This window comes from Ambystoma mexicanum, chromosome 1p (assembly GCF_040938575.1).
Source record: "Ambystoma mexicanum isolate Mex_15411 chromosome 1p, UKY_AmexF1_1, whole genome shotgun sequence".
NCBI classification, from domain to species: Eukaryota; Metazoa; Chordata; class Amphibia; order Caudata; family Ambystomatidae; genus Ambystoma; species Ambystoma mexicanum.
In genome coordinates, this window is record NC_090921.1 from 836,267,808 (window position 1) to 836,288,317 (window position 20,510).

General features: G+C 44.6%; 1 protein-coding gene across 2 annotated transcripts in view; it reads right to left on the reverse strand.

Annotated features, from left to right (window-relative positions):
* ANKRD35 (ankyrin repeat domain 35) overlaps window positions 1-20,510 on the reverse strand; it is a 502,129-nt gene that overhangs the window by 50,475 nt on the left and 431,144 nt on the right. For both annotated transcript variants that reach the window (XM_069652800.1, XM_069652801.1), the window contains exons 9-11: window positions 16,911-16,945; window positions 10,193-13,717; window positions 9,572-9,661 (exon numbers count right to left, since the gene is read on the reverse strand). In XM_069652800.1, coding sequence (XP_069508901.1) covers window positions 9,572-9,661; window positions 10,193-13,717; window positions 16,911-16,945 — 3,650 coding nt within the window. The remainder of the gene's footprint in view (window positions 1-9,571; window positions 9,662-10,192; window positions 13,718-16,910; window positions 16,946-20,510) is intronic.

Genomic DNA, 20,510 nt, shown 5'->3' on the forward strand with positions numbered 1-20,510 from the left:
ACGACAATGAACTGAAAAATTACCTGGATAGCACAGCACACCTAGGTAACATTTGGTACCAGCACATGAAGGAAGTTGGGAGATGAAATTCCAAAGGGGAATGCTTCGTTTGCGCACTCCTGCTTCTCTGTTCTCTAGCAGCCCCCAAATCACTACCATCCTCCCATCTGGATCTACCGTGGTTTGGAGCAGTTGGAAGGGCACATGTGGTGCCACCCAGGTAGTCACTCCCCTGGCGTAAGATGAATATGTTGCGCCGATGGTGGTCCCCCTCCACTTTCTTCCCACCATCTCCCGTCTCTCTCTAGTGAGGTGGGTTTCTTGCAGCAGGGCTATATCTATTTTTTGCCTCCTCAGATACATCATAACCTTGTTCCTCTTCAGGTAGCTGTGGAGGAGCCTGACGTTCCAGGTCGCTATTCTAAGTTCTCCCATCATCATCCATATTTATCCCCTTCCCTCCGCCCCACTCGTCCCCCTCTTCAAGTTAACTTGGCTTGAGTAGTAGCTCGTTCCCCGTGCTTTTTCAACTTAAACTCCCCAACTACTCCCCTTCCCCCGGTCTTCTCAACTAACACTTCACACCCCCCCAAACTGTCTCCCTCTCCTCCCCCCTCCCAACTGTTGCCCAACTCCATCCCTGGATCTCAGGCTTACCCGCATTTGGTTCTTTAACTCAGTAATGCCGGTCTCAACAACCCAGCAGGGGGTTGCCGTTCTAATGGCAGGCTAACTTAACTAGTTATGGGGGTATAAGAACGAGCTCCTCAGACCTCCTGCAATTTGCACTATTTCGCCCAACATGGGCTCCTTTGCATATGCCACCCAACGCGTTTCGGTTCATAGAACTACACAACTGTACAACTAAAGAAGTTTACACAATGACTAGTTTTTCTCTATTACCCTACAGGGTCTATGATATGAATATGACTGCAAAATAGGAACAGTGAAAGTGTATACCCTCAAGATGGCTCTATGAACCGAAACGCGTTGGTTACCCTTTTTTCACCCAAAAAGGGACTTTCAACTGGAAATTAATGTTGTTTGCAGCTAATGATGATTATTCCTTTATGAAGTGATACACTTTCAGAGAATAGTGTCTATTGTGAACAATGCCAGTTGTTGTAAGGCATTCTCTTCATTTGATAAATGTTTTATGTTTTACATCAATGCAGATGTTCTCTATGGATTAATAGGGGACGTTTTGTACAAGTATTAGTTTGACGCTATTACTTTTAATAACTGCTTTGGTTTTGTGAGAGTAATAAAACCAAGGGTTATTTCTATCATCTTGGTTCCGATTCATTTCGCCTATTTATCTCTCACAGTTTAATGAAAATTAATGTGTACCTGGACATTTAATTGATGAGACAATTTGTTACCTTTTTGTTTATGAAACTCGCCGCAATGGCCTAAATTTGAGCTAAGCAATTTTCGTCTGTTTTTAGGGAATTCTTTTTCCCTTTGGAGTGCATTTGGGCTTGGTGTGTAGAAGTACACATCTCTGGTTATTCTCTAATTCTCTTGTCCCAAGTGGCCTTGTGATGTATGCCCGCCTGCACCTGAAATAACTGAGACATTAACATTGAATTTTCACTGACAATAATCCCTTTTGTTTTGCTACTGCACTCTGAAAGCAATACACAAACACGTACATCGATCTGTGCACCCCTATACCCTATCCTCTCTTCCTGACGATTATTCCCACTGTGCCAGCTGCAGTCTCTGACTCTGCTACCAGATCTTATCCACAAACCATTCCTTCGTCCCACAAGTCAGCTGTACTAGACAATGACATGGCCTCGCAGTTCGCGTTAGGATCACGCTCCTCTACTCCTTGTTCTTGGCAGGGCGCCATCTTCTTTTTTCCCCTCGGGCGGATCTCACAACTTTCGCCGGCTTATTGTGCAGTTCTCCTATTACTGCTCTCGATAGTTTGGTCCTGCTACATTTCCAGCATATTCATGAAGCATCCCGTGCAGTTACACGACTCTCTGCAGGCTATGGATATTCTTTTTCTACAGGATCATGGACAGATCCGCAGGAGCTCTTGGAGATCACGTCCTAACCCGTGGCCACGGCCCCCCCCCCCGATGAAGATGATTATGTTCAGGACATTCCAACGAGAAACAGCGCTCATACTAGGAATCATGTGATCAGGTATGAGAAGCCTGGAGTTAAAGGAGCAGGAATAAGATGGGAAGTGAACCGAAAACAAAATGTCCAAGGGAAAACTCCAGCAGAGGCTCAAAGCTGGAAAAAAAGAGGCCAAATGCAGATTTGGGGAACAGTGCTTTCACCAGATGGATGGGAAAAAGGAGTAGTGATCTGCAGAGCATGGATGGCCCTCAGAGGCTGCAAGGAGGCAATTGAAAACTCACAAAGACTGTGCAAACCACTATGGCCTAAACTTACAACTACTAACATGGGTCGAAGACAGAGGAGGACCCTTGCAGATAGAGCCACTAGAAAGCCTGAAATTGTGCTTCAGGAACATGGCACAAGGAAAATGGGAGAGAATCAAAACTGCAGAAACATTTTTGAGGCTCCAGGAATGACTCATGGGACTGCAGTGATCATGGATCATTATTGGGCATGTGGATCCAAAGCATACATCAGACTGCCGAAAAACTGGGGAGGTAATGCACGTGAACGTCCACGTTCCAGCATTAGTGATCCCGAAAAGTGACCTGAATATTGACAGTTTTCCGAAAGCAGATGCTCACCCGAGGAAGAAGAGATCTGTGGAACTGATAACCCGAATGAAGAGAGAGAATTACTTCTCCACTAAATCAGAAGAAGCATTTCATGCAATCCCATATGAACACAGGCTGTTCAGCCTCACCTCATCAGTGTTCACAATGATTTTTATGCCACGAATCCAAGTTGGAGTAAATACTAAATGATTGCAGATAACCAGATGGGAGTTACTGCAAACCATCAACATGACAATAAAAGGATTCAATGCAATCAAGGAAGAGCTAAGAGCAATGCGATTGATGACTCTCCAGAACAGATATGTGCTTGACATGATCACAGCTATGGATGGAGGAGTTTGTGCAAAAATAGGAGAATCATGTTGCACGTTTATACCTTCTCACGACGAGGAAAATGGAACTTTAACAGAAGCTATAAGTATGCTGACAAACCTGCAGAACCAGATGATCAATGAAACCGACGAAGTTGATGGTGACAGCTGGTTTGGCTCACTGTTTTCATGGGTTCCACAATGGATGGCGGATGCATTCAAATTCTTGGGAGCCCTTGCTAGTGATGATATTACTAGGATTTTGCGTTATCAAGATAATAATCTCGCAATGCCAGAAAACTGCAAAGAAAGCCATAGGGTTGAAGATCATGATTGATGTCAAACCAGGATGGAAGCCCAGAGAGCTGACTGATGAAGAAATAAGAGACATTGTGAAGGCCAGCAAGCATGCACCAGAAGGTACAAAGTTTCTTTATCCCAGGAAATGCAGAAATTATGTGGGAAGGTGGATTTACTGCAGCCCAAATGGACAATGTGAGCTGATGATATGGAACAAAGACGAACATGTAAGGACAGCAGGAGGCCTGAGAGGAGTAATAAAAATATGGACTCCAAAGAGACATTTCTTCAAGCCATCATGTACAGACCCAGAAGATGAATAAGGGATGAACCCAGACGACGAAGTGAAGATGAATACAGAGGAACCAAGTAAGATAAATCCAAAGGAGGAAGTGAAAGTGGTCGATGAATCGCCCAGAGGGGGGAGTGTAGAGGCGGTCCCAAATAAAGCCTGCACTCCAGTCGCCCATTTTGAAGTACCAAGAACGTTCACACCAAAATATGTGACGTATGATGAGCAGATGAACCAGCAGAGAGCCGCAGTAGGGCTCTACCCAGTACCTATCAGAAGAAGAATACCTATTGAAATACCCATAACCAGACAACCATGGACAGTAAGGTATCCATTGAGAAAACCCTACCAGCAAATGAGACAAAATGAAGATTGCTTAAGTACTGTACAGGAAGGAAGAAAAAGAAACCAAAAAGTCTTTAATGGAAGACGAATGGTGATGTCACGAGTACCTGGACTAACACACTCATAGAAGATATGATGATCCAAGGAGGACGCAAAGAGACGAAATGCCATGAATAAAGATATTGTGAAACTGAAAGAAGAGAACGTTGTTGAAATACAAGGGAGCTTAAGCAGTAAGCAGGATGAAGATATTCAACGCCTGTACATATGCTGTAACCGCAAGAAAGCTAAGAAAACAGTGCGGCTTGCTATGCTAAGTAGAAGAATAGAGCAGCAAGCACCATTGTACACAATCTACCTCAAAACGTAGCATGTTAAATAAGTGAGATTCCACTTTGCATGAAAAGCAGAACCAACCCAGGTTATTATAGGACAAACGCAAGAAGTTTCATATTCTAGCAACCCGAGGAAAGAGGATGAATCGAAACTCGGCAGAGGCAGCTTGTGCCGGGGAAGCCAGGGTCATACCAATGGAAGCTATGAACAGTAGCTACTTTTAATTGAAGCTAAGAACAGAATTTCCTGACTCTGAAGGTTCGAGCTAAGAAGGCAAAGGCAGGTGGCGGGTGAAACGAAAATCAAATACACAAATTAAGAGAAACGAGGCAAATTCACGATGAAGTAGCACGTGACCATCCGAGTGAGAAGAGGCACGGGTGCACAGCTACGCTTGGCATCCGCCCAGACAGATATCGGAACTTTCTTGAGACAAGAAGATAGTTTCGAGGCCAACCACAGTGAACTAATTGACACATAGCCCATAAAGTGATGACTGATTGAAGGAAGGCAGGGTGAATTGGGGGAGACCCTGCACCTGGCTGGCCGTTCTGCATTCTGCTAAGCAAAGTGGAAATTTATGCATGGGGTTGATGCCAACCCAATCACAATGGACCAAGTAATCAAGGGTCCTATAGTTAGTAGAACCAATGGGATGTCATACTTTTAGTGACGTCTACAGTAGTCATTTTTGAAGGAAGGGCTTAGTTGCCCACCTGATAGTGTTTTACCCAATCCCCTCACTCCGTTACCATATACAGATATAGCACCTATATTAAAGTTACCTTTTCCTGACCAATAGAATTGCATGTTAACTCTTGAGTGTTACACGTCAGATTATGACGCATTTTGAGTATAAAAGTTATGTTTTGTATGAAGTTTGAGGAGTTGGAGCATGATGGACTATCGCATCCCTGCTGATTGTCATGACTCCCCGTTTTTGTACTAGTCATTAAACTGACTCCCCTTTGCCAAACCATTGCGTTGTCCTTATTGATTGGTGTTGGAGTAATAAATCTGCACCCCATCCATCTCAAGGTGCAGCTATCTCGTCTTAAAGTACTTCGGAGCAAACCCCGACTCTATGGGCCGGCCGGGGGTCTCCCCAGTACACTTTACTATCTTAAGAGAATTGGAAGCTCCCATACAGCAGACAGATGACTGCCTGAAGGACAAACTATGGTGTACTAACATCCAGAATGCCCTAACTGACAAAATGTCCCTTCTCTAGAAGATTGTGGACAAAAAAGCCAGTCTTCCTACCATAGTCAATCATGCCACTTTTCCGACTCCATGTACTATACCTCTTCAAAGCTTCAGATTCTCACAAGTTTCTATCCTTGAGGTTGAAAATCATTGCCTCCCTTAAACCATCTAGGTGCCAGGGAGATAGCTGCCCAGCTCAGATAATCAAAGATGCCGCCAGAGATTTGTCACCTTTTATCTCTAAATTAATTAATGCATCATTCTCACCTGGGACTGTCCCCAGCAACTTAAAGGAGTCTTGGGTCCTTCCTCTCCCAAAAAAAACAATCCCTGGACCCCACCATTCCTACTAAGTACAGACCGATTACCACCATACCATTTCTACTTAAGATATTAGACAAGGTAGCCTGCATCCAGATACAGGAATACCTAGAGACTACCCACCTCCTAGGAGTCCGCCAATCTGGCTTTAGGCCACAACACGGTACGGACACGGCCCTGATAGATCTAAAGACCCAGATTGATGAACTCAAAGATAAAGGGAAAGTGGCACTGCTACTCCTCCAAGATCCATCTGCCGCCTTCCATCTGGTGGACCACAAAGTATTATGTCAACACCTCGCCTCAGCTGCTCACTTTTCACAGGATTCCATTACTTGGATCAAATCCTTCTTGAACAATAGGACCATGAGAGTCTTCTCTACCTTAGGTGCCGCCAAACCTATTTCAATAACTTGCGGCGTGCCACAAGGCTCTTGTGTCTCAAGAACAATGTACAATATTTTTACAAAGCCACTGTTCGACGACTTGGACCATCTGGGTGTCACCGATACTAATTATGCAGATTACACTCAAATCCTCATACACCTGACTGGTGATTATGATAAGGACATGGCCCTAGTGAACCAAATGTACCTAATCATTCAGGCATGGATGGCCGCCCACGGCCTGTGCCTGAATGACGATAAAACAAAGCTCCCGATACTCATATCTGTGGCTAACCTGAGCAAACTTAGTACTAAATACACCTCCTTTAACATCGATGGGAACATTATTGAAGTGGTAAAAGAGGTAAAAACACTAGGCTTTTACCTCGACTCAACCCTCACACTAAGTAAACAAGTGAATGCCATGGCGTCCTCTATAGCATATATCTGTAAGTTAATTAGAGCCTGCAAACCCTTTCTCTCCAAAGAAAGCTGTACTATTCTAGCCAGAGCCCTCATCTTATCCAAGTTGGATTACTGAAGTTCATTGTACATTGGTGCAAGGAAGTACATTGTTAAGAAAATCCAAATTCTCCAAAACAATGCGCTCAGATCAGCACTTGGCATACCCAAGAGGGAGCACATATTGGAGCTGAGGAGACAGAACAAATGGCTCTCCATTAATGACAAATTTACGCTCAAAATTGTCTCCCTAAACCACATGTGCCTCAATGGTGCTGCCCCACTCTACCTCTTGGAGAGAATTGTCAAAAAATCTACCTCACGCCCTACCAGGATAGTTAACTCATTCTGTCTGGTCATCCCCAAATTTAAACTAAAAAAGGCAGTGGGGAGCAGCTTCCCTGTGATGGCGGCGCAGCTCTGGAACGCCCTCCATCCTTCTTTGAGAGCGGCCCAAACCTTCCCTCACTTTAGGCTAAACACCATAAACTGGCTCATAGCCAAGGACCGCTGACATTGTCTATGTGTTGTCAACTGTAGCTATTTGACTCCTTGGCACTGTAACCACTGCCACTGACCAAGTTGTTATTTTACTCTGCACCTGTATCGATTTATCCATTATATTATTATGTATATACTATCTATTTTTACTATGTACAAATTCATTGTAACCTCTAACTCATTTGACTGTAACTACTGTAACTCACGCTTAAAGTATACTTGTAATCTTGTGTAAATGTGCCCAGATACCCTCGGGTTTGGTGCGCAATACAAATCAATAAACAAACAAATAAAAATAAACAAAGGTTCCTTTCTGTTTATGCATATTGGGTGATGTCTTTCACCCCTGGATCCTCTACTTTTGGGCTCAGATCCACCAAACGTTCTTAGCAATATCAGGACCTTTGATAGTTAGGTTTCTTGCTTCTAAGGGTCTGATAGGTTCAAATAATAAACAAAAGTTATTTCCCGATTGTCTTGGAGGTGATCTCTGCACCCCTCGGCCCCCTTCTTCCAGGCTAAGACCCCTCTCGAATATCAGCCTCCCGCTGCCGGGTTCATCCTGGCGTGTATTCAAAAGATTTCTAAGTGGTTTACTTGCTGATGGGGTGATGGCTTCTCAACACTGAATCCCCCTCTTTCGGGCTCAGACCCTTCCGAATGCCTTCCTTCCCTTTCGTCGGATTCACTACAGCCTTTTTTGATGGTTGATGGCTTTTCACCTCTGGATCCCCCTCTTCCGGGCTCAGACCCCTCTCGATTGTTTGCTTTCCTTCCGCCGGGGTCGCTACAGCTTTCAACTTAATTTAATCTATGATCATCACAAATCTTAATGTCTTTTTAAACAGTTCACTGTGAATGTCTCTCTGCCGGGTTCACTCTTGTCAACACACTGTATAGCGGGACTTTAGACTTTGCCCCCTGTTTATCGGCATCCCTCCTTCGGGTTCACTCTTGCCAACTTTGTCAATTAGTTCTCATGATGCAGGATTCGGTTCCCCTAGCTTCAAAATGTTCTGTTGGTCAAACACTTTCGAACGTACAGGGGATTTTTTACTGTACCCTTGTATGACCACTTTGACCCCTTTGCGCCTTTCCCAAGGCCTTCTGGTAAAGCTAGTTTCAACAATCGGGTAATCGCACAGAGTTGCCTGAGTATGCACCCACGTGGTGCCAGAATCCTCTGCTGCTCGTTTTTCCTCTCCTAGTATCAACAGTTTTTAGTTTTCTTTCACAATTCAATTAGCCGTTTGCTACTTTCATTCAACACAGTTCGGTTTCTTATCGACTCTTCCCTCGATTCACCGGCTGTGATGAACCGTTTGGCTTTCCTTCACTCTGGAGCCAAGGTTGGTACCAGGGAGACAAGTGTCTATCCCTGGCTTGGTTATCAGCGGTCGAGGGTCCCGTGTACCGTTGATATCTGCTGCAACACACGCTGGCTATTGTTCACGGTTTTACGATTCCTGATGCAGAGGTTTTGCGGACCTCGGTCTTAAAGGGAGAGGTCGCTTCTCCCCTTGTAACCCTCTCGGTTCGCGCCATCTTTCTCCTCCTCTTAAATTGCTGTGCTGAGTTAGCTTTCTCGAGGTGCGGTCTGCCTTGCCCGTCTTGTGCTCCACTTTTTATCCCTGTGGGGAAGGGAAAGGGCTGTCAGGTGTGTGCGGTTTAGGTCAATAGCCTGACTTTGTCTGACCCTTGGGTTGGGACATGTCAGATAAATGGCTCAGGTATTAGTCCATCATCCTTTGTGATATGTGAAAGTGTTCATGTCGGAGGGGGGGGGGGGGTAGTAGAGTGTTTGAGTATCCTATATGGTAGTTTGGGGAAAAGGTATTATAAGCAGGGGGATACTGTGTCTCACCCATCGGTGTCCCACTTCCACCCCCATTCAGGTGATCCTCCCTCAGTGATCCACCCCTAGGAACTGGATCCAATAGCGATGGCTGTATCCTGGCCACCTGGATGGCAGATCCCCGGGAACCAGTCAGGGAGACACCTTCAGGTTTCTCACACTAAGAAACTAATCAATTAGCTTTGAATTTTGAAAGAAGATTTTTGTTTGGTGTCCCGAAACCCATAACTCTATTAGAAGGGGGACAGTGGAGCTTGAACAGGTCCTGTGATGTCATGGTTCTGGTTCATACTGAACACATCTTAACGCCAGAACCTAAACACCTGGCTCTTGTTTAAGGCACTCCCGTTACACCATCTTGTCACTGCACATCAAATTATTCAGTCACTGTTTTTTTCACCCTGCATTTTCCAGCTGTAATTCCTGTGTAGTACTATTGGTTTGCAGTCCCTCAAGGACACCAGAAAAGGGCTTCTTTGTAATACAAGAACATTTGCATTTGGAGACCTCTAATGAAGCTCTTCTGGAATTACTCCTACCTTTAGCTGCAGCTGAAGTTGATCATGCTTCCCCTGCAGATCCACCACCTGTTTGGAAACCCTCTGCAGATCCGACATTAACTCTGAAATCTGATAGCAACACAAGAAGTGAAGACCTGTTTTAGTGCATGCAACATGTTCACTGAGCACAACCACAAGCAACTACACTGAGTTTACGTTCAATTCACTTTGAAGCCCATATGATTAATGCTCCTTTAAACCTCATCCCTCGGACTAGGTGAGGAAACACCTGGACTCTAGAAAGAATTGTGGCTGTAAATCAACAACCTTTTTTATGTAGTGCACACCACAAAATGTATTGCATGTTGCCACTCGCACAAGAGGAAAAAGAGATGATTGAGAACAGAATAAAACCACAAAAAGAGAGTGCATCGAGCCCACGAAAATAGAAAGTATGCTTTGAATAATAGGACCATGCCCAGATGCCTATTTGCAGCAATATCCAGCAGGGACTATCCCCTCCCCAGGGACTGAAATTAAGCTCTGTGATATCATGTGCCAACTCAAATTCTAATTGGAGGAGAATTGATTTGGGGCTTGTGTGAGCCCACCTAGTATTCCATACATTTTATGATTGTTACAATATTAAAAAAGACCTACCCTTTTCTCTTTATCTTCACACAAACAAGAGAACTCAGACACCTTTTCAAGCAGGCGTTTTATGGTATCTTGGGATGTCTCTGATATTGCCAGATGTTCTGCAGCTTCTGCTTCTAGTCTGATTATTTTGCTTGACTGATCTTCTTTCGTGCTGATTTGGGCTGTGTATTTTATATCCAAGGAGGACGCTTGAGCACAGGCCTGATTGAACTTCTCAGACATGACTTTTAGCTCCTCTTTTAGAGCCTGAATATGGAATTCCAAAGAGCTCTTGGTTTTATGGTGATCTTGAATACTGATTTCCTCCCTGGACTTCATCTCTTCAGCCTCAACGCTTGCTTGATTCAGTTGTTGCTGCAGCTCTTGGACTTCTTCAGATTTTCCAGCCAGCATTTCCTTCAGCAATTCCATCTCCGACCTTGTCTCAATAAGACGTTGCTCTACAGCAGATAGGATTTGCATATGCTCATCCTTGGTCATGGAATTTGTCTTTTGGGCCAGGAGTTCTTTCTGGAAGTTTTTGGCATCTTTAGTCGCAGCAGACAATTTTTGTTGGAGCTCCCCAATCTCTGCAGCTTGACTGTCCAATTGGCTGGCCATTGAGGTTAAGTCTTCAGCCGTCTCAAAGGCATTGGAAAGTCTCTGCTGAAGTTCCTGCATTTCTATAGTTTGACATTCTATTTTGTGTGTAATTGAAGAAAAGTCTTCAACAGCCTTGTTTGCAATGGATAATTTATGCTCAAGATCTCGGATCTCTACAGCTTGCTGATCTAATTTGAGAGTCCTTGTGGTAAGTTCTTCTATAGCCTTCATTGCATTGGATAGTTTATTCTCAAGCTCTTGAATCTCAGTGGTTTGAGTCTCTATTTTATGAGTCAGTGAAGTAAAGTCTTCAACAGTCTTGGATGCACTATACAGTTTAAGCTTAAGATCCTGAATCTCTATGGCTTGGTCATCACATTTCTGGACCCTTGAGGCTAGGTCTTTGGCAGTTTTCTTTGCAATGGACAGTGTAAGCTGAAGCTCTTTGATTGCACTGGTTTGAGACTCTATTTTCTCACTCATTAAAGAAAAGCCTTCAACTGATTTTGTTGCAATTAATAGCTCATTCTGAAGTTCTTTGATCTCTATAGCTTGATCATCAATTTTGTGGGTCATTTCAGTGAGGTCTTTAATGGCTCTAGTTGCACTGAAGAGTTTTTGCTCAAGTTCCCCTATCACAGAAGCCTGAGCATCTATTTTGCGAGTCACTGAGTTAAGATCTTCAATTACCCCAATTGCAATGGATAACCTCTGCTCGAGCTCCTGGATCTCTGTGGCTTGATCATCAATTTTGTGGGTCATTTCAGTGAGGTCTTTAATGGCTCTAGTTGCACTGAAGAGTTTTTGCTCAAGTTCCCCTATCACAGAAGCCTGAGCATCTATTTTGCGAGTCACTGAGTTAAGATCTTCAATTACCCCAATTGCAATGGATAACCTCTGCTCGAGCTCCTGGATCTCTGTGGCTTGATCATCTATTTTACGGGTCAATACAGCAAGGTCGTCAACAGACTTAAGAGCACTAGACAGTTTCTTCTCAAGCTCTTCCATCTCTGAAGCTTGTTGGTCTATTTTGTGGAGCAACGACGCAAGCTTCTCATTGTGAGCCGTCATGGAAATTGACTTAGTCTGGTCAAACTTGAGGTCCTTGTTTTCCTGTTCCAGTTTTACCTTCTGCTGCTTGATCTCATTGTGTTTCCTTACCAAAGTCCCCACGTTCCAGAACAACTCCTCCAAAATATCAGAGCTAAAGGTCTTGCCATCCTTGCTTTTTTCTTCTTGAACGATGTCCCTGGGAAAGCTGTCCCTCAGCTGGTGCATCTCACTTGTCTGTGTATCCAGTTGGCGGGTCAGCTTTCTGGTTCTCTCTTGCTCAGTGGACAACTCGTCTGTCAAAAGCAGGAAGTTCTGTTCGAGTTCTCCTACTTTGCATTGTACATCTTGCACTGGAACAAAGCCAGTCTGGAGACTTTGCCGCAAAGCCTTCAGCTCTCCCTGCAGCTTTCCTTTCTCTTCTCCGGAATAGTCCAGTTCTTTCAGGAGACCAGCATTCTCCAGTGTGAGAACAGAGACCTCCTTTTCCAATTCTAGTATCCTGCTTAAAGCTTCTTGTAGTTCCACATGCTCAGTGGTAGGAAATAAGTCTTGTTGGCTTTTGGTAATGCCCAAAGCCTCACACACTTCTGCTCTTTCTGTATCTTGTTGGTGTTTCTCACCTTGAGAGTATAGAACATCTTTGTGAAGCAAATTTTGATCTCCTTTCAGAAAGGTATTTTTGCTTGGTTTGCCTTGCCCCAGATTGATACGCGAGCCATCTTTGAGCAGTCTATAGCTTTCTTGAACTGCTGACACAGAGCCATTTACAAATACATTGGCCTCATAGTCTCCTTGGTAACTTTCATTTTGCGATGGTGCAATCGGCTTTTGAATGTGTGTGTAACTGTCCAGCATACCACAGTTGCTTTTCTCCAGGTTTGTAAGCACGTGTTCTAGGGTTATCATGGCCTTCTTCCAAGATATGACACATCGTTCCAAGGCCTGGACAGGTTCTAATTCAGAATGCTGCATAGTCTGTACTGGGTCTCCCAATTCCTTCCTCAAGATTGTTCTTGGAGCTAAAATAGCCTGCTTTTCTTTCTGTATGTTAGCACATTCCATTCTGGTTTGCAGAAGTAGCTGCCGTAGTTCCCTGACAGTGCTGTCTAAGACATTCTGGGCATTCTTGCACTTGTTTGCCAAAGCTCTTTCCTGGCTGCCAGTCTTTTCCTCCTTCACCTGCTCCTGTAGTGTCCTTACCAATTCTCTCAGCCTGTCATTTTCACTTGTCATCTCGAAGACATGCTCATTAAGGTCTTCCATCATGGTGCTCTGAACCCTTTTTCTGTTCTCAAACTGGGAGAGAACAGACCTCATATTGTCCAAGTGGCCCTCAATTTCAGACACCCTTCTCAAGGCGCTTGCCTTCTCTTCCATGACAAGGGTGACTTGGTCTTGGAGTCGCATCATTTCCCCCCGATGCCTTTTCTCCTGTTGTTGCAGGTCCTCTGCCAACTTCTCCTTACTAACCATGTTTGCAGTTTCCCCCAGCAGTTTGAGCTTCTCCTTCTCCATCTCCTCATGTTTTTCCTTCAAAACTTGCACCTGTCCTGCCAGCAAGTCTAGAAAGTAAGGCTGATCAAATCCCTGACTTAGGGGGCGGGTCTCTTGGCTTCTCCTCCCTGTCTTGTCACTGTCCTTCCTCTGCAACAGACCAGTTATCTCATGGACTCTGGCTTTTATTCTGTCTTTCTCTGTCCTGCATCCCTCTGCAAAGACTTCATGCTCATGGCTCTTCTTGAGTAACTCTTCCTGGAGCTGAGAGACCTTCTTCTGCTCTTCTTCATACCTTCGCCTCCAGTCATCTTGCTGGAAAGCCAGGTGGTTGTACCTTGTGTTATTCTGAAGAGCATTATGAGCATGCGACTCTGTGTGGACATCAATGGAATCCTGGAATTACACAAATGAACAGCATTGGTATTAAATGAATGAGTAATGGTTAATCAAACATGGTCTAATCAAGTACAACCATTAAGTTACATTTCAAATTGTGTTTATGATCCAACATTTTAATTTTTAATGAATACTTGGTGTTAAGCCGGTTTCTAAGCACTTGCACATCTTTAGCAGTTAAGGGAACTGAAATGTAAGGGTGATTTGGATGAGAGGACACAGTTGGGGAAGCAAGAAATTTGAAAGGGTGTCGGTTTCTTCTTCAGCTGATAACTTAGCCACACTTTCAAATGCACACATCCAGAACCCTGGCGCACTACCTTAATCCAGATTGCCGCTACCCACTAATCCAGTTGGTGACTCTACACTAATCCAGGTCGTGACACTACAACAGAGATATGAGGCATCAAACCCACAAGGTTTTCTGAGAAAGCCATTCACAGACTGCAGCACTTCCACAACAAAGCAGTAGGAACTATACAAGAGGTAAAAGCGTGTACAAACATAGTTTGCTCTACAGCCATTGCACTGATTGTTCGCATCACAGATTTCAATATCCTTACGATGAAGCAGAGGTGACTGAGTTATGTGACAAGGTGTTCTGCAAAGGGACACACATGTTTGTATAACAGACATGTTTGTATAATGTTTCAATCATCTTATTGGCTTTCTTGGTTAGAATATGGGTTGTAAGAATGCCTACAGGAACTAGGGGAATGTGAAACAAAAAAAGGACAACTATAACAAGGTGAGAAGGACTGAACAGAAAGGCGAAGGGCAAATCGAGGTGTTCTTGAACATCCTCATCTTCGAGCATGTGGAGACCCTGTTTTAGGGAGTCCAGACCCTCTTCTTAACACCCCATCTAGAATATGTGCTCAGAAAACAGAGGCAACACTCCAACACATAGTCTTAACCTAAGCTTATGAGTCTGTCAGCCCCTAGTCGGACTCTAAGCTACAATGAAAGTCGAAAGAAAGTCTTGCCAAAACAACGTTCAAAACCTACTCTTCAAGTCCTTCCCTTATATATTGCATGATGAAGAACTGCGGCTAGTGAGCCGATTCTTCCCGGCTGGAATATACTGGCTATAACAGTTCTCCTGGCTCCTTTTGCTGATACTGTGATATGTGCCTGTCTCATCTCACTTTATTTGCTTCACTGGTACTGGCATCTAGTGCCCATCTCACTTAACTTGGCTGCTTTAATGGGTACTGAGAACACTGGTGTAGTGTCTCTCCTGGCTCTCTGCTCTTGGGTTCTCTGGTTACACTGGTGTAGGGTCTGAGCCTCTCCTGGCTCCCCAACTTTGGGTCTCCTCCTGCTCTGTAGTGCTCTGTGGCAATGCTGGTGTTTTCCCTGAAGTGGGCTATCCAAGCATGCACCTGCTTATTTGGAGGACTTCTCTCTGCCTGCTAATTCCCCTCCTTTTATATCCCTTGGAGGGGTTTATGGTCGCTGATGATTGGTAATTAAGGCTTCCATGGCTTACTGCCCCCTTGTGATTGGTTCGTAATAGTTGCCCGATTCTCACCAGTTGATATGGAGGGATCTTTAAAGGCTGAGGCAAGATGCACCACCATCTTGGATTTGTATTTCGTCTTGTTCAAGGAAACACAAATAATCCAATCCATGAGCATTGTTTGACAGTTTTCCTGGAGGTGGACTGGCTCCTCATAAAGGTAACTGTGAGACATTGCACTTGCTGAAACTGCTAGTCAATGCCCAGTGGGGCTTGCACGTTACACAGGAGCTTCTGGCTCTTCCACGTCTTGCAGGCCAAGAACTGAGTTTGGGAAATGTCTCTATGGTGCTTTGAAGTATGTGGTACTGCTATGAACTTCACTGGGGTTTGACATTCTGGGTCGAGGTAAACTGGCTCAGTGGGCTGACCTGGGTGCAGACATTCTTCGGGATGACCCAGCGTAAAGCCGGCTTGGGGTGGACCTGCAAAGTCAGTCAAGAGAAGAGAAGATTGCTGACATAAGTCACGTGTCTTGATCGGAGAGAACAAATTGGGGTGCGTAACAGCACCAGAGTCCGGAGGTTCAAGATATCATTCCAGAGGAACTGCTTCTGAGGATCCTCACCTGACACCCTCATTAGGGGAGTACCAGAGGTAGTGGTCCGAACACCCCAGCCCTCTGGAGCTCTGTTTCCCCATAATATAACAAAAGGAGGGTGTCTGATTCACCACAATGCATACAGCCTGTCTGGCATCAAGGGCCTGCTTAGCTTCAGGGATGGATTAATGAGATCTTTGTACCTTAGGGAGCAATGATAACATCCTTTTTTGCTTTTTAAAACTCTGGTCTAGGTGAACACAGCTCCTTGTTCCAAGCTCCCTTACCTTTGGAAACTCGCACATGCCTATTGTATGGCTGGTGAATCTGCAATCAGCCAACCGATGAAAGAGGGCTGCTTCAGTATTACTCTAGTGGGCAAACAGCCCTGACCTTACACATCAGCAAAAATGCACAGGGTTGCAGGCTACAAACTACACAGTTCAAGCAAGCTCTTTGTGGAAACTGCCTTTGTTTTCCGTGGCTAGGCACCTACAACCCCTTGACCGCCTTTCCTGTGTGGAAGATCGGGATGGAAAGCTGCTACTATAAGAAGACGGATGTTAATAATAGCTCTCCCAAAGTCTGGATTAGCATCTGAACACCTCCCCCCTGATCGTGTTCAGTGGTGGTAGATGCTGGATTTTAAATCACACTCAGTCACCATTGGAGCCACATTCAAAAGCAATGGACAAGTTAACGCTTGGTCATGCTGGTCTCAAGCCATCACTCCTGCATGAAAACTCTCTCACACCACATCGACACCTCTCTCAGAGGGCCACAATATCAGCAGGTGGACCTGTGGTGCAAAACATAACAATGAGGCTAGTGTGTAACAACTCTGGGATGGTGATTGGCCAAGATGTCCCAGTGCAATTCTTCGTAATACCATTGCATGGAAAGGTGTCTTGGAGTGTGAGGTCGGAGCTGATGTCCCAGTTAGGATTTATTTTGCACCCGACAGTAATCGCACAGAAAGATGGGCTTCAGTGTATTTCCGCCTTGTCCCCTACCCCTTTCCTTTCTGGTCCATGCTCTGCTCTGCTCGCTTGCTCTCCAGACCCCTGAGCTCCTTGCTCCCCGGATGCGAATGGCTTGCTTGTAGCGCATTAAAAATGAATAAATACCTGTGATCTGGTCAGTGCTTGATCAATTTCATTTCCTGTAAACGGGGGAAAGAAATCAATCAACAATTTTATTAACTGTGTTCATGCTATATAATGCAAAATACTTAGAGGCATTCCAAATACACACAGTCCAATGCAAAGCATGCCACATAGTACCATTGTGTTCAGGATTCAGCACCAAGATTACAATTCACATAATTTCCGTCTTTCTTATGTCTATTCCCATCATTTTTGTTTTATACAAAAAAATACTGCATGTCCTGTTTAAATATGAATGTGTCCGAGAAACCGGAATGCATGCATACATGTAAACCCAGTCATGCACTAGTGTGTTTGGGTTACAAGAACTCACTTTGAGTAACAGAGGGAACTGTAATGTCCATGTTTCAGAGGAAAAAGCAGGCCACCTCTTAGGAGGGATTTTCAGAATCAGCACTGGTGTGTGTTTCTGAGAAGCCACCCAAGTGGATAGGCCAGGGTTTCTCACACTTGGTCTAACCAAACTCTCTGTGTAGCATAGGCTGAGCAGTAAGGCTTACACGTGGCAGATCAAGGCTTTGGTATGTGGGTAGAGTTAAAAACACAAAGGTTATGGAAGAACAAAGGTTTGCACAGATGTTTAAAAATATATTATTTATTAGGTCAAAACATATTCAGGTAAAAATCAAGGAGAATTTAAAATACACACAACAATGTCTATGCCTATATGAACACAATAGGCAACCTTTAAGGAGGACACACATTCCAATTTAACTGTTTTGAGTTAGTGGGAGAAAGAAAAATGGTTACATGTAGAAATCAATATGCCTTATAATTGTAGGACAGTTATCTTTTTCATGACACAAACATGTCAAACCTTAGGCAGAAGAGCCCTAGTGTTCTGAAAGCAACGTTCAAAGGCTGTGTCAGAGTACCCCTGAAACAAGACTTGACACAAGCAAACAGGTGCGCTTTTCAAAGATGCAAAAGCACACTTTCTGGTAAGATCAGTTTCCCCTGTGGAATCGGGTTACTCCCTATTCCTACCCACTGAGAGGGCCGCAGGAAGTAATTTCCAAGCATTACTCCACTGTGAGGTAAAGGCAGCATTAGGGATTGGATTATACACCCATTTAATAATTGTGATGGGAGGGGGCACCGTGTGAGGTATGTACACTTGACCTCTGAACTCTAAGCCCCAAAACTACTACCTCCAGGTTAGTATGAATCAGTGATTGCCTCGGTTCCCGTAGTACTAGGTGCAACTGCTGAATTCTGTGCTGGGTTTGGATCTGGCTAGAGGCAGTTCTGATCTCCTGAAGCAGACAAGGTTACAGAGATTCACCTGCTGGACAGGACAGATCTTTGACAATGTCCACTGTGAGTCTCGAGATGAAAGTCAACCCCCAGGATACACTCTGGGCAATGAATTGGTGCGGTAACCCTCCAGTCAGAGTCAGACAAGTATCAAGGGATAGTGATGGATACATGAACATGTCACTTAGAGCTCTTGCCCCTCCCCCTCCGGTCCAATATTGTAAAGATGAACGCCATTAGCCACTGAGACAAGCTTATCACCCATACTTCAAGCAGATGCACATGCTGTAACCAAATATTTTTATTTTATTGAATTTATATAGCACTTTAATCCAAAGTGCTTTACATAAAAACTAGAAGAAATACGACAGGCATAAGATGGTAATTGAATCACAACTCGAAAACAGTATAAGGAAGAATTTACATTATCGGTGAGGAGGGAGTGGAGAGGGGCAAGGGGATGGGGGGGAGGGACAATAAACAACAGGTAATAATTGAAACACAAATTGAAACGATGTAAGGAACAATTAACATTATTGGTGAGGAGGGAGTGGAGAGGGACAAAGGAATAAGAGGAAGTGGAAGGTGCGACAACATAATAAAATGGTGATTAACTCACAACTCAACGGACGAGGAACAATTTACATTATTGCTGAGGTGAGGAGGGAGTGTAGAGGGACAAAGGAGTGTGAGGGAATTGGAGGGATGAAGAGGGAGTGCGAGGTGTTGGGGGAATGGCAGAGATAAGATTTTAGAGAAGAGAAAAAGGCAGGGTAGGAGCAAAGTGACAGCAGTGCTAGGGTGACACACATATGCACAAGACACAGAGCATATATGCAATCACCATGAAGCTACATAGATGAACTTGCATTTAGACATGAAGAACGTTACACGCATTCAATAGCCACGAGAAAAGAATGTATAAGCAGAACGCAACACTTGCAGAACGCAACACTAATTATACGGAATACAGCTCACTAGCGTGGAAGTGTAGCAGTGGTTAGCAGCCTTTTTGTCCAAAATGAAAGCTACAGGTAGCCTCTTAATGCACACAATCTCCAAAAACGTTCAGAGAGCACAACATGGTGAATTAATTAATAGCTCAGTCTAGAAGCTCAAGCAGTAAAATGAAGGCTTCATTCAAGGTTGCTAAAGAAATTAGAGAGGGGTTCGCACAGAGCACACCAGCTGCAGAGTTTTGGCAGTGAAATATAATAGAACAATAGAAAAATAGAATTAAAAGGTAGGAAAATACGATTTCAGTGGTGCCATGGCAGGAGGGTTGTTCCAACTAAAACTTGACACAAGGCAGAAAATAGATAAAGGATGTAGGGCAACCAATCACAGGGAAGCGAGACAATTGCTTACTGTGAACTGGAATTGGCACTGTGTGTTGTCTCCGTTTTGTTTCCGGGCAAGCAATGTATGGTGAAAACCAGTAGTACTCCAAGCTACAGTTCTGCCGGTCAGTAAGGAATGACGTTAGTGAGAGGAAGGTTTTTTTGGGGGTGGAGGGGTTTAATGGTGTCTTAGGGCAGTGTGAGAAACCTGAGCACGTCCGCACATCTACTCCCCTTGAATAGCCTTTGCTGGTGTCCAGGGAAAGGCCATTGCTTTTGCATCCTGATCCTGGGGGTGGAGAAGCGAGGGAGAATCACCTGGGGGAGGGTCCTTGGGGATTGGGGCTGAGATGTCCTCAAGTGAGACACGGTGTGCCGCATTCCCCTTTCCTGAAGAGTCCTCTATACCAGATGCAGTCATGGGATAGTGTTATCCCTCTCCCACTGACAAAAAAAATGACAGATTTCATCAGTCCAGAGGCATTAGAAAGAGAAGGGGAAAGGGGAGGGGAAAGGTGAGGGATTCAAAGTGAGGTGCCCACCGGCGAGACATGGTATCCCATGTTCCCTATGGAAGACCAACCTAATCCTCCCCTGGCCTTTATGAGCTATTGTAGAAGCTCCACATTCAGCTTTTGATAGTACTGGGAAGAGGAAGAGGCGGCTAAGAGTAATGAATACTGAACCTTCCTTTCACCACCCTAGTACTGGGATGAAGAAGATGCCAGCAGAGTATTTGCAAGGTCAGGCACGTCCCTTTAACCATAGTCAGGCAAATCTAATTGGGAATCCACACCTGCAACCTGTCAAGTGGTTGCAGGTGTATAAAGGGAGACCAGTGGAACGAGCAACGAGAACAACAGGGGACCAGTGTCATGAGGAGGCAGCAGTGGTGGGACCTGTGAAGGAGCCAGGATGCCAGCTGATATCCAAGAGAGCTTGTGGAGCCCAAGGCAAGTGGGAC